Source organism: Musa acuminata, chromosome BXJ3-3 (genome assembly GCF_036884655.1).
Source record: "Musa acuminata AAA Group cultivar baxijiao chromosome BXJ3-3, Cavendish_Baxijiao_AAA, whole genome shotgun sequence".
Lineage (NCBI taxonomy): Eukaryota > Viridiplantae > Streptophyta > Magnoliopsida > Zingiberales > Musaceae > Musa > Musa acuminata.
Genome location: NC_088351.1, coordinates 7780997 through 7808069, shown reverse-complemented (window position 1 = coordinate 7808069; position 27073 = coordinate 7780997). Strand labels below are relative to the sequence as shown.

General features: G+C 33.1%; 2 protein-coding genes across 2 annotated transcripts; one reads left to right on the top strand and one right to left on the bottom strand.

Moving 5' to 3' along the window:
- Positions 1–10500: 10500 nt before the first annotated feature.
- Positions 10501–12258, bottom strand: LOC135633282 (cytochrome P450 71B37-like). The gene is made up of 2 exons (XM_065142584.1): positions 11314–12258; positions 10501–11233 (listed from the first exon to the last, which is right to left on the bottom strand). Exons 1-2 carry the CDS (start codon positions 12214–12216, stop codon positions 10613–10615), a joined length of 1524 nt encoding a protein of 507 aa, XP_064998656.1. The 5' UTR covers positions 12217–12258; the 3' UTR covers positions 10501–10612.
- A 12188-nt stretch (positions 12259–24446) lies between these two features.
- LOC135632850 (cytochrome P450 71A1-like) lies at positions 24447–26439 on the top strand. The gene is made up of 2 exons (XM_065141683.1): positions 24447–25638; positions 25719–26439. The coding sequence occupies exons 1-2, from the start codon at positions 24736–24738 to the stop codon at positions 26337–26339; spliced, it is 1524 nt and encodes a 507-aa protein (XP_064997755.1). The 5' UTR covers positions 24447–24735; the 3' UTR covers positions 26340–26439.
- The last annotated feature ends 634 nt before the right edge of the window (positions 26440–27073 follow it).

Genomic DNA, 27073 nt, shown 5'->3' with positions numbered 1-27073 from the left:
AAACATATGAATAAGTTTCTTCAAAAATGATTTAATCTATATATAAATAGGTGTACCCAGAAATTAATGACGGCAATATAAAAAATAAATGTATTGTTGTCTCATAAATTGTGAAAGATTTTATATATTGTGTCTTTTTTTAATCAATGAATAAGATAAGATCCAGTGGCAGGACAGTAATCCGACAAAAGTTTTCTCTCTCAAAATTGGAGGCACAATTATCATTCTTTGATCCTATTTAACCCCTTCAAGTTGGTCATATTTTTTATTTTTATTCTTTGACCTTTATACTAACGTTACATACTTAGGACATTACTTGCGGGAGGGAAAGAAGGATCTCCACGACCATCTTTTTGTCCTAATGTATTATATTCATAGTTCAAATGCCTTTTGGAGAAGACATCTCTAGGATGTTCTATCCTTGTTTAACAAAAAAACGCATATGCTGCTTGTGAGTTGCCTTCACACATTTTTCATGTTTCACAAGCCAACGAACGCAAAGCAAGTCTATCTCATGTTTATGTTGAATCATAGATTGACCAACGAGAAGGCCAAGTTGTTTACGATCATCACTGTTGGATGGACACCTCATTTTTCTGGATGTAGGCTCCGCTGTGATCTGGACGCATCGGCATACGTATAATCTTAATGATCAATGGAAGCACAGTTCCACAAAACGCCAAAGAAGTTGGATTGAGCATGGTCAACAATTCTATGCATAAAGCCATGACCATACTTCGACCTATTTTGCGAGATTCTTATTCCATTAGAATACGTTAAGTCATGTAGTAATAATTCTATGCATAAAGCGTCCTTCTCTATATTGATGGCTGCAGATATATCATGAATTCAGCAAAGGAGTAGTGCAGTAAATGCAGTATCAAAACAATTGGCAATGTTCTAAAAATAGCACTTATTGTTGTTGGTAACCAAAGCAAACGAAACAGCTGATCGTATGTATACATACATGTTGATGCAACCATAATGTATGATAGTCTGACCAATTTAACTTAGATTCAAACTAGTGGAGAGATCACTAAGACAAACATCAAGTTGACTGCCGCAAGCATTATGTTTGCTGAAAACCGAGCTGGCAAAAGCACCTAAAGGAAACAATTCAAAAGAAACACTAACGACACATAGTCCAGAAAGAGCCATAATTAGTCTTTCTAGCAAGTCCCGTTACAATCGATGTCATATCACACTACAGTCAAATCAGTAAAAGAAGCACCCCCACGTGTCGAGCCAGCAATTGTACCAAGACGTCGCTCAGTATATCCCGTCCTGGTAAGCCCAAGACGGCACCGCATGGTGCCGTTCTGCACGTCCCGAGACGATGACCGCACAAAGGTACCATCTCACCCCTCGAGGATTGACCGTCACGCTAAACCCGCATACGACTGACCCTGTACAGTAGTATAAAAGCTCCTGGCTGGCATCCGACCCAAGGGGAGGGAGAAAAAGTAGAACCCCACACTGACTTACTTGTCAAGGGGCCATAGTCGGTAACCACCCGACAGGACCTTCTGTATAGGAGAACGATCATCCCATAAGTGTCAACAACAAAGGTCCATTATAGATCAAAAATCTCTCACAAGTGTCCACATGACACAACCTTTATTTACAAGCTTAAAGAGGCCACCAAACCCAACTAAAATGAGACTATTAAGCCTTTGGTCGTCCCTCTACATACTGTACAAAGCATAAACAAATAGAAAGACATGGACATACATAAGCATTACATCAAACATCCTGTTTCGAAGTTTGTCTGTGACAATGCACCCTTTCTCTCTGCACTCTATTGTTAAGAAGACAATGCACTCGTTGTCGAGGGGCAATGGGAGAGATAGAGAACCAGAACCGGAATAGGAAAACCACCAACGTTGACATCCAGAACACCAACAAAGGTAGGGAATGATAGTTATGGGATAACAGAGTGGCTACCATAGTTGTTGTTGCTACTAAGGTCTATTACGACGATGAGCCATTAATCTTTTGTCAAAGCCCAACCAAGGAGGGGATGTGCGATTCAATCCTATACCAAAAGCAGCCAACAAGGACAAGGATGAGAAAGCTTACAACGATGACGAGAAGGAGGATGTGAAACGAGAGGATGAGTTATATGGGCTACTTGTGGTCCCTCACACCTGATCTACTAGCTGCACTAATGGAGGAGTCCTTCACCCCTCTTCACACTTCGATTGATCTAGTGATGATGTTGGACATGAGCCACGGTATAACAAGAGAGAAACTTCGGATGCTGAAGTGTGCAATGCGACTAGTAGTTTTCTCTTTGGGCCCGAGGGATCAGCTCTCCATCGTGAGACTCTCGACTGCTATAAGTGCTAAAAGACTCCTCCCTTTAACGAATGTAGAAGCAAGACCAGCATGTTGCCCGCTAGATCATAGAAAGGCTTGTTTTAAAGGAAATTAACTAGACAACCGGTCCACGTTTTCAAATGAACATATTATCAATTTTTTTAAATTTAAATTATATATGTCAATATATTAATAATTTATTATGAGTTGATGGGAGGGACTTATATAATATATTTTTAAAAATATAAGGTTATTTTAGATATGATTAAATCATAAATGTTTAAGAGATCTGGACTAAAATAAATCTTAATCCTTTATTATGAGTTAGTATATTACTAAGTAGACTATAACATCTGTTAACCCAAACTTAATGGGAGGAGCTTATATGCTATGTTTTTAAAAATATAAAAATTATTTTAGATACGAGTAAATTATAAAAATTTAAGATCGATGATAAAGGGATTAAAATAGGATTAATAATGATACTTGTACTCATTAATTAAGAAAAAGGAATATATAAAATCTTTCCCAATTTATGAGAGAGCAAGACATTTATTTTTTATATTGCCATCATTAATTGCTGGGTACACATATTTATAGGTTAAAGCATTTTTGAAGAATCTTATTCATATGCTTGATTACATTTTTGAAGAAATTAGTGAGACTGGAGCATTCTATCAACTCGATGACCATAAAAGCTAACCTGGAGTATCAAGATTGATAATGGAATGTGATGTTGAGATTCTAACCAAAATAAAAGCTTCTGAATAAAATTAGGAATACTCTAAGTTTACTTGATGGATTTTTTTTTCTTTTTAAGTTGATAGATTTATTGAGTTGATAATGGAATGTGATGGATTTTTTAAGTTGATAGATATATTTTATTATTTCTAATATTTATTGAAAATATATTATATTATGTTAACAATTGATCCTCTAATTAGACCCATACCGGCTGACTCTGATCATAATCATGACCAATTAATTATACTTTATAGGTTGACTTTTTTTTGGTTCGAAGAAAATTTATGACAATGTTCAATCAATTATTCTGCCCTACTCCCTCCGTCATCTTAAAATCTTGTGAAAAAGAAAATGAAAACGAGACCATGCAATCTCCCCTCCAGGCCCCATTTACCACGGCCTTTCGTTCTTGAGCGTGAGATGCAGCTATAAATAACTAGGAAACCATCGCAAAGCACAAGCATGGCACTTCTTCATATGATTGGAGCTCAATTACCGGAGATGCATTCTCCGATGGAAAGCCATTTGGCCTATGAATATGCTATCAACTTCCACGTGCAGCATGCTATCAAACTGATGACAACAAAAATTATGTTGTCATCAACTTGTCTACTTGGCAAAAAAAATTTTGCCAAGATTTTGGTAGACTTTGACAGCTAATCTACTTGGCAAAGATTTTGATAATTTATCTTAAGATATTGAATTTAAATCCCATCTTTATTATTTATTCTTTGAAAAAAGAATGATAGACGAATGTGAATAGGGTAGCCAATGATTACTTCTATTAATCTCATGGAATACATCAAACAATTTACACTCAATATTCTCCTCGATTATGATCTCTGCATCCCATTCCACTACCAATCTTTATATTCCAGGTTGATAGCATATTTCAAAATTTTTCTTTTCAGCATAATGTACAAACTAGCACTATAATAAAATTTGAACTTTCTCTAAAAGAAAAAAGATTAATTGTGATTAGTATTTTGTTGATTATAAAATTAATGTTAAAGGGGCTTGGATTACAATATGTAAAGTCACATATAGTTACAATAATAAAAAAATTAACTCAGCGTTGGTTTGATTATATAATAAGTAATATTAAATAAATATTCAAGTGTTAAGGAGAGAGAGAAAAGAAAAATCAAAAACCAAAAGAGAAATTAAAAATCAAAAGCAAAAAAAATTATTTGAGATCAACAACCAAGAACATGCTTAAAAGCCTACATAAGATTAGCATAGTTTAGTAACTCCTACCAATATGTAGTATAGTGAAAAATTAAATTTCTCAAGATCAATTATAAGATCAGTTACCCTCACTCAAATATACTCAAGAAAAAATCAAATTTCTCCATATATAAGATCAATTATAAGGTCTTTGTTGTAGTCATCTCTTCAATGAAGTTAGCTAGGAAAGTCCTCATGACGCACACCCTCGAGTGCTATGGTCACTCCGACGTTAGCTACATATCATATAGAAACCCAAGGGAGGATTGAAATATACGATTACTCTTGACTTGGACTTCTATTAAAAGAATTAAATTAAATTAAAAAAATGATTAATTTTTTTCTCATAATCATAAGGGTAAAAATAATTATAATATCTAAAATTCAGTGAGAATAGAGAAATCATATCATAATAACAATCAAAACAGACAATTGTGAAAATAATAAATTAATAATAAATTTGATATATTACATATAATAAATATATATGAATATAATCTTAATAATTGAGTCTTGTAATTCTCATCTCTTTCCTAACCTTTGTTACATTCTTTGACGTCAAAGAATAAGAGAAAAGAAAATAAGGTGAAGCCTCGATTAACTTAAAAAATTATGCATAATCACTAGAATCTCCTGCAAAGTATTATATCAAGGGCATATCAAGGGTTTTAAGTGAGAGAACAGATAGAGTGACAGAAAAAGAAAAAAAGAAAAAAAAAAGGATGATATGAAGGAATAGCTTAGTATAATCTTATAAAAATAAATTGAGGATAAATAAATTGAGAAGAATATATATATACTTATAAAAATTATAATGATTTGAGTTCAAGCTATCACTCGACTTTATCAGCTAATGGATGATTTCTAAGAGAAAATGAGTTACTCCAAGCTTTTTGTCAAGGTTTTACTAGATTCTTTCCGTTTAACTTAGTATACCGATGTACAATTAAGATGTTGATAAAGACCTTCTCGAGAGGTCAACAATGCTCAATCTGTGATTGGTGGAACTATGCATATCAAGATTCTATATCTGTACTCCATGGTGGGACCTACAACTAAAACTATGGTAGGAAAAGCTTTGGCCAACACCTTGCTTAAATTGTTTGTCCAGCTACAAAAGAAATGTATAGTTCCAATTGGCTCTATCATTTGGGGTATGAAACATCAACATCTTAATATCTCACAGTTATCATACATACCACACCTGTCTTTAGAGGAAGTATACTTCATCAAGGATTGGATATTTTATTCAAATATCCAAAAGAAATCTCCAAGAGAGACTAAACCTGTGTGGTCAAAGATAGAGGACTCTTTTGAAAGTACTATATCAAAAGAAAAAAAGCAAAAAATGAGGATATGTTTTCTTATCCTTAATTAAATAGATTAAAAATTAAAAAGAATGAAGTACACGGAAGTTTATATGTCCCAGCCTAGTGATTGCCTAAGAGAAATTGTATATAGTTAAAAAAAAGTCTAAACAAAGAAAAAAAAATTGAAAGAGTCAAAAAGACACAAAGAGACACTTGTTTATTATAATGCTATCATTGATTTCTAGGTACAAATAATTAAAAAAAATCTATAATGTAAATAGCCTGCTACAGTTTTAATATAACCATATAAATATAATATGATAAGATAAAATAACTTTATCTTTATATAAAGTGTTTACTGGTGTGATATCTAATTGCAGATCACCAAGATATTTTAAAAAACAATAAAACTTACTAATGACGCAAGTTTTAATCATCATAATAATGAAATCATCGGTTAATAATGATGCTCGGACGATTTCTATAAGAAAACTTCCAAGCTTTTAATTTTTTTTTTCCAAAAGGCATCCCCTATTTTTATATTTTTCAAAATGATACTCCAACTTCAAATAATACATAAAATGCCTCTCAATAACCTCAATGATATTTTGTCTACAATTTTTTTGCTTATTTTTTTGTCAGTTTTGAATTACAATGGTATTTTCCAATAGTATTATAATATTTTATTAAGGTTCTAAAAGTATTATAAAATTATTGAAAAATAATTATAAGTGACATCATATTATGTCTTTTTATTGTCATTCTTATTACAGATTATTAAGGGATATTTCAAATATTATTAGAAATAGAAAACCATTTAAAGAAACATCTTTTGAAAAAATAAAAATAAAAACAATTAAGAAAATCACACATGATTCTTACGTGACAAATTGGTGTTTGCTTGAGAGGTTGGTTTTCCCATTGGAAGAAAATTTTGATCTAACTTGTCCTGCTATTTGGATATACAATTATCGTGCCTATTATTTCTATTAATATCAAAAGAACAAAGTACTTGTTGTAGACCAATTAATATCAAAACAGATACACAATATTCAACTATAAATTAGAAGGGAATTTTGATCTAACTTATCCCGCTAGTTAGATATACAATTGCCTGCCTAATATTTTCATTAATATCAAAAGAATAAAGTACTTGTTCTAAAGTAATTAATATGACCACAATATCCAACTATAAGTTAGAACAGAATTTTGATCTAACTTATCTCTCGCCAGTTAGATATACAATTGTCCTATCTATTATTTCCATTAATATCAAAAGAATAAATTACTTATTGAGGAGTAATTAATATGACCATAATATCCAACTATAAGTTACAAGAGAATTTTGTCCTATCTACGTGTTGTAGAATTCTTTGTGTTTGATAAATAATAAATAAAATTATATTTTTAATATCAATTAATGTAAATATTATTTACCAAAAATTATTGTTCAAAAATCATTAAATATTTAACGAAGGCCTTTTAATTGACCATAAATTATTTTATATGAAAGATCTTAAGTATTTTCAAATTTCTAGAGTCAGTGTCTTTAGATAAAAAATACAAAATAAAAGAATTATTGTAATTTTTAATTATTACAATAGTTAGGCTCAAGTATTTTAGGTTTACTCCTTAAATATAAAGTATAAATTGTGTTAAGTGGACTTAGGGTTTGTTTCTTATTGTCACGGGCGAAAGAGGTTGAGAACCACAAAGAAAATTATGAAGAAGACAAAATTATCCATCTCTATGATTTGTGTTACCCAACTATACACTTACATAAAAGGCTAATTAATCATACATGGTAATATATAAGAGATGCTTACAATCAAGAATAAATGTAAAGAATCAATTATGACATAATAAAATATTTTTCTTTATGAGGTAAATATGACTAACCATTATGTTACATTTCTTCAACTTCAAGCAACCTTTCCTTCAATTTTGATCAGTATCCACGCCATGTCCAATCAAATCCATTAATCCAATTTATTTTCGTGCATCATCCGACTTTACTACTATATTGAGATTTTTAATTATTTAAGTTTGAATAATATTTTAACTGGGCCACAACTTGACTTCGATTCGATCTCCTTAAGATCTCTAACATAGACGTCCAGTTGAAAGCCCCAACCATTATGAATCTTCAAAACCAATCTCGTGAAAGCACAAATTTACTTTGTCTTCTTCACGGTTACTTTCAACGCAAAAAACCCTAAGGAATAAAACAGCCATAGTTAGTCAATGCCATGCCATAATCCCACTAAGAACAGTCTCAATTCTTATCACATTAGTTTAGTTGATAGAAGTGTTAAGATTTGATTCATGGTTACATAATGATTTAAATAACCACTTCAATAACTATGTCATGATCTAGTAGTTATAGGGTGGTTGTCACTAGGTCCTATAAATAGGACCGTAGTTCATGAAACAAGTAGAGAAAAATATAGATAGAGAGTGAGTCTGTGTGCATTTGGTATCTTGTAAGTATTCTTATCAATCCTCCTATTTTTAATACTACATCAGTTTTCTTAAATTGAAAGGCTTCTTTTTACTTGCATTATTCTATTTTTTCCTTGCTCTTCCATCCCCAACATTTGTGGTATTAGAGTCTAGTTTCAATCTGAATTGGGCATTATGACTTTTAACGATAATTTCATATCTCAACCCCTTATCCCAATTTTCTCGAGCAAAAGCTATGAATTTTAGAGTATCAAGATGAAGACTTTATTCAAGTCTCAAGATATTTTGGACTTAATAGAGAATGGATATACAGATCGAGATGACGAAATCAGGCTGAGGGAGAAAGAAGGACTCAAAGTTATTGTTCGTCATTCAACAAGTTGTACATGAGACGATCTTCTCAAGAATTGCAGTAGTGACAACCTCAAAGCAAGCTTGGTTGATATTTCAAAATAAACTTCAAGGCTCATCAAGGGTGATTACGGTAAAACTTCAAACCCTCCATCGTGAGTTTGAAATTTTGTTCATGAAAAGCAATGAATAGGTGCAAGATTTTCTTTCTCGAGTGACTAAAATTGTTAGTCAAATAAAATCTTATGATAAACATCTTCCTGATCATATAATTGTTGTAAAAGTTTTGAGAAGTTTAACTCCAAAATTATGATCAAATTATAATGAATAAAATTATGATAAAAATAATTACAAAAGTGGAATTCAATGTCAATATTGTAAAAAGTTTGGTCATATGAAGGCAGATTGCTGGAAAAGAGAAAAGCAAGCAAGCTATATGGAGAAAAATAAAGAAAATAGTAATTTGTTTATGACTCATTCACATGTTCATAATATCTCAAATGATATTTGGTTTCTGGATAGTGGATGTTCTAATCATATGTTAGGCATAAAATCAATATTTAGAGATATTGATGAAACTCACAAGTTGAAAGTTAGATTAGCAAGAAAATTGAGGTGAAGACAAATCAAGGAAAGGTAAAACACCTTGATAATATTTTCTTTGTTCCTACTTTATCACATAATTTGTTGAGTGTTGGATAATTAGTAGATTCTCAAAAGAATGAGTCTAGTTTATAACATTTAAGATATCGACACCTTAACATTAAAGGTTTAAGGTAGTTAAGTCAAAAAGGAATAGTTTTCGGATTGCCCAAGATTGATGTATGTGAAGGATGTATTTATGGGAAACAAAGTAAAAAATCGTTTCCTATTGGAAAAGCATCGAGAGCATCTAATTGTCTTGAATTAATTCATGCTGATTTATGTGGACCTATGAATACAAAATCATTTGATAGAAGTTAATATTTTTTATTATTTACGGATGATTATAATCGTATGAGTTGGGTATATTTTTTGAAATTGAAATATGAAACATTTGATAATTTTTGAAAGTTTAAGACACTTGTAGAAAGACAAAGTGGTAGATATATAAAGACACTTCGGACAGATAGAGGTGGTGAATTTTTATTTAATGAGTTTAGTTTTTTTTGTGAAGAAAATAGTATTTACATAGAATTGATAGCACCATATACACCAGAGCAAAATGGTATAGCTGAACATAAGAATCGGACTGTCGTTGAAATGGCAAGAAGTTTCCTTAAAGGAAAACATCTTCCAAATCAGTTTTGGGCAGAAGCAGTTGCAACAGTAGTTTATTTGTTGAATATTTCACCAACAAAGGTGATTATGAATCGAACTCCTTTTGAAGCTTGGTATAGTTTGAAACCAAGCGTTAGATATTTAAGATTTTTTTGTTGTATTACTTATGCTTTTATGAATTCACAAAATCATCACAAGATGAAAAATCTGAAAAATACATTTTAATTGGTTATTCTTTACAATCGAAAGCATATCGATTATATAACACTGTTAGTAGCAAAGTTATTATTAATAGAAATATTATGTTTGATGAAAGGGCAAGTTAAAGCCATAACAATGAAGTATTATGGAACGGATGAACAAGTTACAGCTATCCTTACCAAATCACTTCTAGTTTGAAAGAATATTTATTTTATGTCGCAAATTGGTATATATAATTATTAATTATTAAGGGGAGTGTTGAGATTTGATTTATAGTTATCTATCTAGATAGTTATTATAATTTAATAGTTACAAGATGATTTAAATAACCATCTCATTCATGATTTAGTAGTTATAAGGTGGTTTCAATAACTACCTCATAATCTAGTAGTTATAGGGTGGTTATCATTAGGTCCTATAAATAGGACCGTAGTTCATGAAGCAAGTAGAGAAAAACATAGACAGAGAGTGAGTCCGCGTGCATTTGGTATCTTGTAAGTATTCTTAATGATCTTCCTATTTTTAATATTACATTAGTTTTCTTGAGTGGAAAGGCTTCTTTTTACGTACATCGTAATATTCTATTTTAGCACAAATCGACACACATGACTGTCTTTATTCAATCTGACACTTTAACAGGAACATATTAGTACTAATCATTTAAATCACTTGTACAGTAAACAAGAGTATCATTTAAAGTACTTAGACATATTAGTACTTCAACATGCACATGCAATTCAGGCTGTTGATGCATCATATTTGGTGGCCATGAGACAAAGAGCATACTCTCTATGCACGGTGATACCAGGTGCTTCCTCCATACTGATGTCCTCCTTCACCATTCCAGGTGGTAAATGCCAATCAAAGGAGTAGACGAGGTTGGCAAGCACAAGTTCCACCATTAACATTCCAAGATTCTTACCGGGGCAGATCCTTCGACCTTCGCCAAATGGTATGAGCTTGAAATCCTGCCCATTTGCCTCCATGGAGTCATGCATGAACCTCTCTGGATCAAAGACATGAGGCCTCCCCCACGAATTGGGATCTCTTCCTATCGCCCAAGCATTCACATACATCCATGTTTTGGGTAGAATATCATAGCCATTTAGCTTAAAGTGCTGCATGGTTTCCCTAGGAAGTAGCAGCGGAGCGGGAGGGTGCAGCCTCATCGTCTCCATGATGACACACTTGAAGAAATGAAGTTGGTGAAGGTCACTCTCCTCCACCTCCCCTTTGCTTCCGACACATCCTCTTACCTCGTCTTGTGCTCTCTTCATCAACTCAGGTTGTCTGATGAGCTCCGCCATCGCCCACTCCACGGTTGCCGAGGATGTGTCCGTCCCAGCAATGAAAATATTCTGCACTTGAGCTTGGTTATTATGAAAGAGAAAAGGCGTTTACAAGAACTGGAAGCTGTGAAAAGGGTGGCATCAACTACCATGAGCACTCCTTTGATGTGGTCTTCTGTTAGACCCTCCTCATCCTTTTGCATGCGGAGCAAAGCATCTAAGACGTCTCCATCTTCTTTACCTTGCTGCCTCAATCGATCTTGGTGGTGATCTATACGGCGTTGGTAGATGGTATCGAGCTTAAGATAGGCCCTTTCAAGTCTGGATCTCATCCCACTTAGCCTATCAACCCACCCCAACAATGGTAAGTAATCAGATAAAAACAAGCCACCTAACGCCGCTTGGGCTTCTCTGAGCATGTCGTGGAGTTGAATGTCGCTTCCATCGTCGAAGCCAGAGCCAAAGGCAGTTCTGCATGTCATATTGCAGGAAAGCGAGAGCAGCAACTCGCTCAGGTTGACCGTGGTTGAAGCGCGAGCGTGAGAACATATCAGTTTCGTCACTCGCTCCATCTCTTCTCTTCTTATGTCCCTAAAAGAGTTGATCTTCCTGGTGCTGAAGAGTTCGACGGTGCAGAACTTCCGAAGCTGCCTCCATCGTTCTCCGTATGGGATGAAGGCGACGTCGGAGAGACCGTATGAAAACTTGGAAAGGGAGAGGAGCGAAGGCCGACTGCAGCACTCAAGGTCGTGTATCTTGAGCACTTCCTTAGCCATCTCCGGCGAGGACACGACGACAACGGGGACTCGACCAAGTTTCAAGTGCATGAGAGGTCCATGTTTCTTGGAGAGTTCCCAAAGGAAGCGATGCAGCAAGCTGCTCCCCAAGAGGTGGAGGTGGCCGATGACGGGGAGCTTGGGTGGGCCTGGAGGGAGTTTCCAGGTCGCCGAGCCACCTCTTGCCTTCCGACCTGCGAGAAGAAGTGAAGACAGCAGTGCGAGAACAACGAGAAGAGTAGGGAGATAGGAGAGCAGGAGGGGAGGAAGGGCCATGTTTGCGTTTTGTGGTGGTAGCTCGCGTATGTTGTTGATAAGGGAATGGTAGGAGTTCATGGTAATTTATGGTTGTGGCAATGTACTGAGCTAATAAGTATTTTGTTCTTTTGATTAAACCAATTTGTCATTCCGATCTTTTAGAAACTTTAGATTTAATTGAGTATATTTAAAAATCTTTAAGATGGCCACATCTTAGTGATGTTAACTCCAAAACAAATATTTTGTTTGTTATTTTTTGGGCATTTTAAAATTATCCCAATTTGATTCAATCAATTTGTTATTCCGATTATCTAGAAACTAATAGATTGGATTTAATCAAGTATATTTTAAAATTTCTAATCCTATAACCAAATCAACTTAGTCAAATGTTTGGTTTTCCATCCTTCTTTTTAGAACTATCTAATTGGTTCAAAATAAACCTAATTTATTAGAATATATGAATTTAATTATAATATTAAAAGATCATTTAGATAATTATGACCTGATTAAATATAGAATGAATGTGGATATATTGAGCAAAGAAATATTTCTAGATAATTGTGAGAGTACTAGAGAAATTACCCTCTATCCCCTATATATAGAGAGCTATGTGGTCCATAATGTACAAGTGTGTGGAGATATTGTATCAAGTGAAAATGTGAACGACTGTGAGAGCTTTTCTCCACTATATTCCCACCACCTCACAATCAACTATTTCTTCCTTATCCGTTATCAGTATCAAAGTATCATCTTCATATAAATAGTATCATTATCTATAACATCATATCTATAGCTCAAGTCCCTTTAATATTATGATATATTCCAACAAAGACCCTCTAAATTATATCATAACGTTAAAAAAAAATCAAATGTTAAATTAGAATAACTTTTTACTCAAAATATTAATGTAATCACATGCAATTAGTACAATAAAGAGAGGATCATTTACAAGTGTGATTCTTCCTCAAATAGTAATACTACTTGTATAAGATTTAATCTAAGAAAATAAAAATAAAATGAGATAGACATATAAAAAGATTTCTTTTTTTTAATATCTTAAACTATAATTTTAGACTTGATTACCCTTGACTTGCGTCATGTCCTGGATGAACTGGATGATTACTATACTTGTAAATACTTTATATAAAGATAAAATTATTTTATCTTATCATATTATATTTATATGGTTATATTAAAACTCTAGAACATCATTTAAGCAGGCTATTTGTAATATAGATTTTTTTTAAATTAGTTGTACATAGAAATCAATAGTATAATCAACAAGTGCTTTTGTATCTTTTTTACTCTTTCAATTTTTTTCTTTGTTTAGACTTTTTTTTTAACTATATACAATTTCTCTTAGGCAATCATTAGGCAACAACATATAAACTTCCATGTCCTTCTTTCTTTTTAATTTTTAATCTATTTAATTAAGGATAAGAAAATATATCCTCTTTATATATATATATATATATATATATATATATATATATTACTTTCTACCATCATGACTTGGGCAAGGGCAGAAGAGGTCCCTATTTTTGGAGATTTCTTTTGGATGTTTGCACAAAATATCAAATCCTTACTTCCTCTATAACTAAGATACTAAGATGTTGATGTTTCGCCTCAAAGGATAAAGCCAAATGGAACTATAGATTTCTTCTATAACTAGACAAAAGATTTAAGCCAAGTGTCAATCAAAGAGACCATAGTTTTAGGTGTAGGTCCCACCATGGAGTACAGAATCTTAATAAGCATAGTTCCACCGAGTATTCTTGATGTGGATTTATAAAAAGAATAATAAATCAATAATTTATTATTATAATTTATTTTAAATTTAAATTATTATCTTCATACTAATTAATATTTTATTAATTATAAAAAGATCACATCTTCTAGGATCACAAATCTTTTCTACCCAAACTTTGAATTATTACGTTGATTACTTTAAAAATAAATATAAAATAAAAACATATCAACAATAACACATGTTCATAGGAAACTCAAAATAATTATTAAAATAATATTTAATATTTACAAACTAATAATAATTCAATAAAAAAAATAATAATATTATATATATATATATATATATATATATATATATATATATATATAACTTTCTACCATCATGACTTGGGCAAGGGCACAAGAGTCTCTCCTGGAGATTCCTTTTGGATGCTTGCACAAAATATCCAATCCTTCCTCTATAACTAAGATACTAAGATGTTGATGTTTCGCACCTCAAATAATAGAGCCAAATGGAACTATAGATTTCTTCTATAGCTGGACAAAAGAATTATGCCAGGTGTTAGCTAGAGAGACCATAGTTTTAGGTGTAGGTCCCACCATGGAGTACAGAATCTTGGTAAGCATAGTTCCACCAAGTATTCTTGATGTGGATTTATAAAAAGAATAATAAATCAATAATTTATTATTCATAATTTATTTTGTTATTTATTTTAAATTTAAATTATTATCTTTATAATAATTAATATTTTATTAATTACAAAAAGATCACATCTTATAGGATCACATAATCTTTTCTACCAAGCTTTGAATTATTACAAAATAGTTGATTACTATAAAAATAAATATAAAATAAAAACATATCAACAATAACACATGCTCATACGAACCTCAAAATAAATATTAAAATAATATTTAATATTTATAAAATAATAATAATTCAATAAAAATGATAATATATCGATTCGTCATAAAACTGATGAAAAAAAAAAGATGATAATTTCTTACGTAATAAATAAAATCATACATCGATCACATACAACACATATAATAACAAAGGTGTACATCACCCGATAGTGTACTCTCCCAACAACGAATGAAGAGGCATATTCCATGAGATGGATTCCTCCCAACAATGGCCGAAGGTAATCCATATGACACTCCTAATAACGGATGGAGTGGTACCCCTCACCTGCTTAAGTGGGGACACGTTCCTCCCAACAAATGGATGGAGGTAATCCATATGACACTCCTAATAACGGATGGAGTGGTACCCCTCACTTGCTTAAGTGGGGACACGTTCCTCCCAACAGCGGATGGAGAAACCGTCTAACCATCACATCTGATGGCCTGCTAATCCCCAAAGGGAATTGCCATACCTGCCCTCGGTAAAGATATATAAACATCCATGATCATTTATTTAACTCATCCATTCACTCAGCATGCATCAAGAAATCAATAGGATTAAATATTATGAGAGACCATACTTGATGTAAATCTACTATACTATGTTCATTAGTAGCTTCGCATTGTGATGAGCTCGTAGCTCCTTTCATATGTTGCACTTCTAACGTGGACTACTAGCCTAGTCATATCTACTACATAATAATAATTATATCAATATCATAGTAGAAAACCAATAATCATTTTCAAATGATATCTTTAGATAAAATATTTAAATTTATTAAACTATAAATGCATGAAACATCAATCTTTCAATAATCCATAATCAACCTATAAATTCGATCTAGAATCATCCTAGACTGATCTAATTTAAATTTGATTGATCTCGGTCAAATAGGTTTGAACTAGTCAAATTAGTTTGGAATTACCATAAACTGGTTTTAACTGATCAAACCTATCTAATTTAATCAATTAACAAGCTCAAACCAATAGAGAGAGAAAATCAGACTATGTCGTATAGCGCTAACCCAAACTAAACCAACCCACTTGAGTCTTGGATGAGCACATACGTTGCATATGCATGTTCCAAGTAATATGTTGAGTTGAGGTACGATAGGTTATATAAAAGGAGCGATGATATTTTTAATGTCAATCGTATAGTTGGATAAGCTTAACATCATGGACTAGGCTAAGCCTTACTTATAAATTGGGCTGAGTCTTACCATTGAACTAGGTCATGCTTGGCTTACGAGTTGGTCATACATATATACATGAGTTGAGGTTGTATCTGACCACATAGACTAGGTCGTACCTAGCCGCATAAGTTGGCCCATGCCTAGCCACATGGTTAGGTCGTACCTTACCATATGAGTTGGGTTATACATGATCACATGGACTGGATCGTACCTAATCACATGAGTGGCCCATTACTAGTCATATGGTTGGATCATACCTTATCACATGGGTTAGGTCATACATGACCAAATGAACTGGATCGTACCTAGCCACATAGGTTGGGTCATGCCTAGCCACATAGTTGGGTTGTACCTTACCACACGGGTTAGGTCATATATGGTCATATGAATTGGATCGTATCTAGTCACATGGGTTGAGTCATGTCTGGTCACACGGGTTGGATTGTATATACCATATGGGCTGGCTCCTACCCGGCCACATATATTGAGTTATGTCGAGCCATATGAGCTAGGTCATACTTGGTCACATAAGCTAGGTCGTGCATGATCACATTGGATGAGTCAATTCGATTTGATCGATCAACTTGACTCAAGTCAGAACCCAATTAGACTCCTCTTATCAAATTAAATTTTAATATTTAAAATCATTAAAGAATAACTCAAATCCATTAATTAAAACTTTAAATTCATAATCTTAAATTTAAAACTAATTACATTATAGAAATTCACACATAATTCTTGAAACATAGATATATCTAATTAAATAAATTAAAACTATTATGCTAATTTTAAAATAAAATTTTAATAATTAAATCAATATTAAAATTCACTTAAGCTTAAGAGATCAATATAAATCAAATAATCATTCTAACATCATAAAATAATTATCATTATTTACTAATCATGAATTTTGAAATTAAAACATCATTATGCATAAAAAATTATAACAATCTCAACATCAAGATTTCAAAATATAAATCAAAGCTAGTTAAAAAAAGAAACGATCATACCTCTCCTTAGATATCCTTTCCTCAATATTATCTTCTCGGGTAGTCCACTCCTTAATTCTCCCATTATTATGTTTTGAGAGAAGAGTAGTCTCCTTTATATAAGAGAAGATGAGATCTTTCCAAAAGGAAAGTAATAATTTAATTCTTATTTTTAATTTATTTTTATTTTTTTAGAGAAATATAATATTCATTTCTTATACTTCACACAAATAGAATGTAAACTATTTATTTCCTAAAAATCAAATCACTCATTAAGAAATAAATCAATTAATAATTTAATTGATTAGTAAAATTTCTAATTTATACAAAAACCAAATTTAATTATTTCCTTAACTATAATACATAATATAAAAGTTAATAATAAGGTAATACATTATTTATACTAATTAATTGATATTAAAGGACATTATCGATGATTACATCGGGAGAAGGTCTTTATCAACGTATTAATTGTACGTTGGAAATAATTCAATAAAACCTTAACAAAAAGCTTGAATGGAGGAACCCATTTTCTCTCAAAATCATCCACTAAGTTGTTAAAGTCGAGTGATAACTTGAACTGAAGCTGTTAGGGTATATATCACTGTGATGTAGCGGCATATCAATCAGTTTTGGACAGGACATAGAGGGATACACTCTTGATTACCATATGAAGGTGGATTGAGCATGGTATTCATCAATGTGCATACTTGACCTATTTTTGGACATCTTTGGATAAAATTTTAATCAACATATCCTTATCTGATCAATTCTACATTGGATGTGAGTTAGATTACGATTACTAGGTTTTTGAATTTTAGTTGAATTTTGAAAGTAAAATTACTCGCTTTGACACAAGCGATAATCATAAATAATGGCAAACTCAAATAACGAATTTGATGCAAATGAAGTAATCATCTATAAAGATCATTAGGATGATGTTGGGATGATGACTAATAATGCCTTATAATCATCATCAGATGATTTAAATTTAATGATATTACATGTATTATACTATTATGTTATATTATGGATATGGATGGAAAGTCATATCTATATGGCAAACAAAAGATTGGAGACTTAAAAGAATGAGATCTCATTCCTTTTTTAGAATCTCCCAAATATTACGATTCGATAACGTAACAAATAGTCTGATAACAGAAATAAGAGTGAGTAGAAAATGCAACATTCGAGAATAAAAGGAAAACAAATGGAGTGAGTTTGTACCGATGAAAAAGCAAAACAATTCAGTAAAGAAAAGCCTACGAAGTTGATGGAGGAGTGGAAAGAACATTATTGAAGTAGATAGAGATAGAATGAATGGCTTTGTTTTCCATAATTTCATACCAACACGTAATTCCTATATATATATATATATATATATATATATATAGCACACGTATAATCCAAGAAATACACCAACATAAACACACGTGATATGATTTGTGACTGTTTCAAATACAATTATCCCTGTTATATCTAATATAATTTGCTAACACCAATTGGTGCATTGGTTACTTTTCATACACACATACATTATATTAAAAATAGTAAATTTGTATTAAAAAAATAAATATCCCTGGTTACATTTAACAGCTTCCAAGAGGATCTATCCTTCACTCCTTTCCTGATGACATAAAGGTTATTGCAACAACAGCTTTCTTCGTTGATAAAACAACGCCTACATGCAACCAACATCCATCGTCATCTCTAAGAAGAAACCAAGCCCCACCAACAGTTGTATTACCCTCAAAGGAACCGTTTGACCTAGACTCGCTCGTACTCATTTACCCCCTTATCCTTTGTCATATGAACAATCACTTAGCGAGAAATTGAGATAGATAATGATTAATGGTGCATTTGAAAACATGTTTTAAATATATATTGAGAGTGCAATCATATTTTAAATATAAATTAATGATTGATAATTTTTTAAAATCATATTTGACCCGAATACTACATTGCAAAATACTCAAATGATGATGCTACACACTGAGGTAGCATTAATATTTCAATATTTGTGTGATACTAATAAATTTTTTTAAAATTTGTAAAGTACATTATGATATTCTCTAAAATTCTAAAATTATCATTATATAACTGACATTTATTTTCTCTCTCCTTCTATCGATTCTCCACTAACCAACATGATTTATCTTAAAATTTTATTTATTTAGTTTTAAGAATTATTTGGCGTTTTGTGGCACTGTGCTTCCATTGATCATTAAGATTATACGTATGCCGATGCGTCCAGATCACAGCGGAGCCTACATCCAGAAAAATGAGGTGTCCATGCAACAGTGATGATCATAAACAACTTGGCCTTCTCATTGGTCAATCTATGATTCAACATAAACATGAGATAGAATTGCTTTGCGTTCGTTGGCTTGTGAAACATGAAAAATGTGTGAAGGCAACTCACAAGCAGCATATGCGTTGTTTTGTTAAACAAGGATAGAACATCCTAGAGATGTCTTCTCCAAAAGGCATTTGAACTATGAATATAATACATTAGGACAAAAAGATGGTCGTGGAGATCCTTCTTTCCCTCCCGCAAGTAATGTCCTATGTAACGTTAGTATAAAGGTCAAAAACAAAAAATCTGACGATCCTTTTTCCCCTCCCGCAAGTAATGTCCTAAGTATGTAACGTTAGTATAAAGGTAAAAAAAAATAAAATCTGACCAATTTGAAGGGGTTAAATAGGATCAAAGAATGATAATTGTGCCTCCAATTTTGAGAGAGAAAACTTTTGCCGGATTACTGTCCTGCCACTGGATATTATTCATTGATTAAAAAAAAAGACACAATATATAAAATCTTCCACAATTTATGAGACAACAATACATTTATTTATTTTTATATTGCCATCATTAATTGGTGGATACACCTATTTATAGATCAAATCATTTTTGAAGAAACTTATTCATATGTTTGATTACATTTTTGAAGAAATTAGTGAGACTGGAGCATTCTATCAACTCGATGACTATAAAAGCTGACCTGGAATATCAAGATTGATAATGGAATGTGATGCTGAGATTCTGACCAAAATAAAATATTTTGAATTAAATTAGGAATACTCTAAGTTTACTTGATGGAATTTTTTTTTTTTAAGTTGATAGGTTTATCGAGTTGATAATGGAATGTGATGGATTTTTGAAGTTGATAGATATATTTTATTATTTCTAATATTTATTGAAAATATATTATGTTATCAATTGATCCACTAATTAGACTCATACTGGCTGACTCTGATCATAATCATGACCAATTAATTATGCTTTATAGGTTGACTTTTTTTTGGTTCGAAGAAAATTTAAGACAATGTTCAATCAATTATTCTGCCCTACTCCCTCCGTCATCTTAAAATCTTGTGAAAAAGAAAATGAAAACAAGACCATGCAATCTCCCCTCCAGGCCCCATTTACCACGGCCTTTCGTTCTTGAGCGTGAGATGCAGCTATAAATAACTAGGAAACCATCGCAAAGCACAAGCATGGCACTTCCTCATATGATTGGAGCTCAATTGCCGGAGATGCATTCTCCGATGGAAAGCCATTTGGCCTATGAATATGCTATCAACTTCCGCGTGCAGCAAGCATGCTATCAAACTGATGAGGACAAAAATTATGTTGAAATATGCTATCAACTTGGACTATCAAGATTGGTAGTGGAATGTTATGCAGAGATCATAATCAAAATTTTGAACGAGGAGAATCCTCTTGTTTTCTTTGGAACTATATTAAGAATATTGAGTGTAAATTCTTTGATGTATTCGCAGTAATCATTTGCTACCTTATTCGCATGCATCTATTATTCTTTTTTAAAAGAATAAATAATAAAGATAGGATTTAAATTCAAGATCTTAAGATAAATTATCAAAATCTTTGCCAAGTAGATTTGATGTCAAATTCTACCAATTTTTTTTTAATATAGATAAAATTAGCTGGGTCTATTTGTGCTGCTTGAAGCATGGTTTATACTGTACAAACTAGCACTATAATAAAATTTGATCTTTCTATGAAAAAAGTGAGATTTATTGTGATTAATATTTTGTTGATTAGAAAATTAATGTTAAAGGGGCTTGGATTACAATATGTAAACTCACATATAGTTACAATAATAAAAAATTAACTCAGAGTTGTTTGATTATAGAATAAATAATATTAAAATAAATATTCACTAGTGTTAAGGTGAGAGAGAGAAGAAAAATTAAAAGTCAAAAACAAAAACAAAAAAACTAAAGATCAATAATCAACAATCAATAAGATACTTAAAAACGATTAATGTAGTTCAACAACTCTCACCTAAGTCGGTAGTGGAAAATTAAATTTCTCATTATATGAAATTAATTATAAGATACTTAAGTTATCCTACTCACATGTACTCAAGCAAAAATTAAATTTCTTATTATATGAGATCAATTATAAGGTTTCTATTATAGTCATCTTCTTAACGGAACTAGCCATAGAAGTATTTAAGACACACACTCCTTTATTAAGTTTATATGTAGTCGCTTCAACATGGGATTCATGTCATATGAAGACCGATGGAGGATTGAAATATACGATTGACTTTGACTTGAGCTTTTGTTAAAATAATTGAATTTAATTAAAATAGAACAAATAAGTTGAGAAGAATATATATTCTTATAAAAATTAAAATAATTTAAGTGCAAGCTATCACTCGACCTTATCAAATAAGTGGATGATTTCTATGAGAAAATGGGTTCCTCCATACAAGCTTCTTGTTAAGGTTTTATTGTATTCTTTCAATTTAACTTATATGCTAAAGTACAATCAATGGTACCTTGATAAAGACCTTCTCCAGTGGTCAAGAATTCTCAATCTACCTTATTGGTGGTTTGTGAAATTATGCTTATTAAGATTCAATACCTATACTCAGGGACCTACAACTAAAATTATGATCATAAAAGCCTTGGCCAACACCTTGCTTAAATCTTTTGTCCACCTACAAAAGAAATCTATAGTTCCAATTGCATTTTATCCTTTGGCATGTGAAACATCATCTATTAAGGCATCTCACAGTTATCAGACCACATCTGTCGTTAGAGGAAGTAATAATACTTCATCAAGGATTAGATATTTTGTGCAAACATCTAAAAGAAATCTCCAGAAGATACTCAACCTGTGTTGTCAAAAGTAGATGGCTCTTTTTTTTTTGCCCAAGTCATGGCTTGATGGTAGAAAGAAAGGTACATATAAATATATATATAAAGAGGATATGTTTTCTTGTCCTTAATTAAATAGATTAAAAATTAAAAAGAAAGAAGGACAAGCAAGTTTATATGTCCTTGTCTAATGATTTCCTAAGAGAAATTATATATACAGGACAAAGAAAAGGTCTAAACAAAGAAAATAATTGAAAGAAAGAAAGAGACAAAAGGACACTTACTGATTATAATACTACCATTGATTTCTAGGTACAACTAATAATAAAAAAATTTATATTATAAATAACTTACTCAGATAATGTGCTAGAGTTTTAATATAACAATATAAATATAATATGATAAGATAAAATAACTTTATCTTTGTATAAAGTATTTATAGTTGTGATATCTAATTAGAGATCACATAGTTCTATAGCACCCAAGTCTATGGTAATCAAGTCTAAAATTATAGCTTAAGATATTTAAAAAATTAATAAAACTTTTTATATGTTTATCTGGATTTATTCTTGCCGTCTTAGATTAGATTACTATTTGAGGAAGGGTCACACTCATATATGATCCTCCCTTTATTGTACTAATTCTATCATATTACATCAACATTTTGATTAAAACATTTAAAGATTTATTTTAATGTATGGTAAAACTTTTTTGTTTTTAAGGTTATGATATAGTTTAGAAGGGCTTTGTTCGAATATATCATAATGTTAAAGGAACGAGTTATAGATATAATGTTATAGACTCTAATACTATTTATAAGAAGAAGATTCTTTGATACTGATAGATAACTGATAAGAAAGGAATAGCTGATTGTGAGGTGGTAGGAATATAGTGGAAAAAAGCCCTCACAGTCACTTACATTTTCACTTGATAGTCACTCACATTTTTCATTTGATACAATTTCTCCACACACTTATACAACATGGACCCTTATCTATATATAGGGGATAGATGGTAATTTCAAATCACATATATCGAGTATTCTCATAATTATCTAGAGATATTTCTCTTCTCAAAGTATCCTCATTCATTCTATGTTTAATCAGGTCATAATTATTTAAATGATCTTTTAGTTATCTAAATAACTTCAAATATTCTAATATATTGGATTAGAAATTTAAAAATATATTTAATTGAATCCAATCTATTAGTTTCTAGAAAATCGGAATAACATATTGGTTGAACCAAATTGAGATAATTTTGAAATGCTAAAAAAATAATCAACAAAATATTTGTTTTTGAGTTTTCACCACTAATATGTGGAAAATATACTTAATTGAATCTAAAATTTCTGGAAAATCAGAATGACAAATTGGTTGAACCAAATTAGGATAATTTTAAAATACACTAAAAATGATAAACAAAATATAAACCCCAACACCTTTCTTCATCTTATTAGTCCGGCCAAGCATAGAAATATGAGAGTTCCAACTGGCTTTATCCATTAACTTGTAAAACATTGGACATGTACATTGCAACTCACATCCATCATATGACATCTATTCTTCATCCATCAGATGATGGATGTTTTGTGCAAATATCCAAATGAAATGATTTACTATAGAGACTCGATCAAATGACATTTGTCTGTGCATGTTTTTAGACGAAAGTAGAGGCTTCTTTTGTCCTTGCCCAAGCAATGCATATAAAGAAAGGATTTACATGTTTCCTAGTCCGCAACGCATGTGAATCAAAACTTATCACCCAATAATGCATTCTTATGTAATAGGACAAAAAAAAGGTTGGGGGGGGGGGGGGCGGGGGGGGGGGGGGGGATGGAACGAGCATTTAGATTAGAAGAAGATCAAAGCTTTACTTTATTAGAATTATAATTTACAAATAAAAATTATTCTAAAAAAATCCTATTTGATAATAATCCTGATAATTTATAATTAATTTAAGTTCTTTACATATTTTTGGATATTTTTTTATTAATGATATTTCATTAAATATATAGTTCAATTAATTGATCAGTCAATTATAAGAAGATCCTAATGACAAGAGCTTACTATGGGACCTAATCCTCGTAATTATGAAATCATAGGCCAATAGTGATGCCTGGGGGATTTCTATGAGAAAGCTTCCAAGTTTTTATTTTTTCCAAAGGCGTCCCCTATTTTAATTTTTTTCAAAATGATACTCCTAATTCGAATATTATTGAAGGCAAAAAACCATTTAAAGAAATATTATTGAAAACAAAAAACTATTTAAAGAAACATCTTTTGAAAAAAAACAAAAAAATAACACATGATTCTTTGGTGACAAATTGGTGTTTGCTTGGGAGGTTGGTTTTCCCATTGGAAGATAATTTTGATCTAATTTTTCTTGCTAGTTGGATATATAATTATCTTATCTATTATTTTTATTAATCTTAAAAGAATAAAATACTTGTTGTGGAGCAATTCATATGAAAACAGATCAACTCAGTAGTGTCACAACTATAAATCAGCGGGCACTCCTACCATTCCCTTGTCAACATAAGTGAGCTACCATCACAAAACGCAACCATGGCAGTTCCTCCCCTCCTGCTCTCGTCTCTCCCTTCTCTTCTCGTTGTTCTCGCACTGCTGTCTTCACTTCTACTCGCAGGTCGGAAGGCGAGAGGTGGCTCGGCGACCTGGAAACTCCCTCCAAGCCCACCCAAGCTCCCCGTCATCGGCCACCTCCACCTCTTGGGGAGCAGCTTGCTGCATCGCTCCCTTTGGGAACTCTCCAAGAAACATGGACCTCTCATGCACTTGAAACTTGGTCGAGTCCCCGTTGTCGTCGTGTCCTCGCCGGAGATGGCTAAGGAAGTGCTCAAGACACACGATCTTGAGTGCTGCAGTCGGCCTTCGCTCCTCTCCTTTTCCAAGTTTTCATACGGTTTCTCCGACGTCTCCTTAACCCCATACGGAGAACGATGGAGGCAGCTTCGGAAGTTCTGCACCGTCGAACTCTTCAGCGCCAGGAAGATCAACTCTTTTAGGGACATAAGAAAAGAAGAGATGGAGCGAGTGACGAAACTGATATGTTCTCACGCTCGCGCTTCGACCATGGTCAACCTGAGCGAGTTGCTGCGCTCGCTTTCCTGCAATATGACATGCAGAACTGCCTTTGGCTCCGGCTTCGACGATGGAGGCGACATCCAACTCCACGACATGCTCAGAGAAACCCAAGCGGTGGTTACTGGCTTGTTTTTATCTGATTACTTACCATTGTTGGGGTGGGTTGATAGGCTAAGTGGGATGAGATCCAGACTTGAAAGGGCCTATCTCAAACTCGATAGCATCTACCAACGCCGTATAGATTACCACCAAGATCGATTGAGGCAACAAGGTAAAGAGGACGGAGACGTCTTAGATGCTTTGCTCCGCATGCAAAAGGATGAGGAGGGTCTAACAGAAGACCACATCAAAGGAGTGCTCATGGTAGTTGATGCCACCCTTTTCACACCATCCAGTTCTTGTTAACGCCTTTTCTCTTTCATAATAACCAAGCTCAAGTGCAGGATATTTTCGTTGGTGGGACGGACACATCCTCGGCAACCGTGGAGTGGGCGATGGCGGAGCTCATCAGACAACCTGAGCTGATGAAGAGAGCACAAGACGAGGTAAGAGGATGTGTCGGAAGCAAAGGGGAGGTGGAGGAGAGTGACCTTCACCAACTTCATTTCTTGAAGTGTGTCATCAAGGAGACGATGAGGCTGCACCCTCCCGCTCCGCTGCTACTTCCTAGGGAAACCATGCAGCACTTTAAGCTAAATGGCTATGATATTCTACCCAAAACATGGATGTATGTGAATGCTTGGGCGATAGGAAGAGATCCCAATTCGTGGGGGAGGCCTCATGTCTTTGATCCAGAGAGGTTCATGCATGACTCCATGGTGGCAAACGGGCAGGATTTCAAGCTCATACCATTTGGCGAAGGTCGAAGGATCTGCCCCGGTAAGAATCTTGGAATGTTAATGGTGGAACTTGTGCTTGCCAACCTCCTCTACTCCTTTGATTGGCATTTACCACCTGGAATGGTGAAGGAGGACATCAGTATGGAGGAAGCCCCTGGTGGTACTGTACATAGAGAGTATGCTCTTTGTCTCATGGTCACCAAATATGATGCAACAACAGCCTGAATTGCTTGTGCATGTTAAAGTAGTAATATGTCTAAGTATTTTAAATGATACGCTTGTATACTTTACAAGTGATTTAAATGATTAGTACTAATATGTTCCTGTTAAAGTATCAGATTGAATAAAGACAGTCATATGTGTCGATTTGTGCAATTAAAACATCTGGTGATATCTTCAGTTTGTGATTTATTGTTTGATGAAAAGAAGTGTGTTACTATATTTCATAACTTTTGTGGTTGAATTGTTCATTTTGAGAAATGAGTATATACTCTTCTATCAACTAAACTCGCTCAGGTTGACTGTGGTTGAAGCGCGAGCGTGAGAACATATCAGTTTCGTCACTCGCTCCATCTCTTCTCTTCTTATGTCCCTAAAAGAGTTGATCTTCCTGGTGCTGAAGAGTTCGACGGTGCAGAACTTCCGAAGCTGCCTCCATCGTTCTCCGTATGGGATGAAGGCGACGTCGGAGAGACCGTATGAAAACTTGGAAAGGGAGAGGAGCGAAGGCCGACTGCAGCACTCAAGGTCGTGTATCTTGAGCACTTCCTTAGCCATCTCCGGCGAGGACACGACGACAACGGGGACTCGACCAAGTTTCAAGTGCATGAGAGGTCCATGTTTCTTGGAGAGTTCCCAAAGGAAGCGATGCAGCAAGCTGCTCCCCAAGAGGTGGAGGTGGCCGATGACGGGGAGCTTGGGTGGGCCTGGAGGGAGTTTCCAGGTCGCCGAGCCACCTC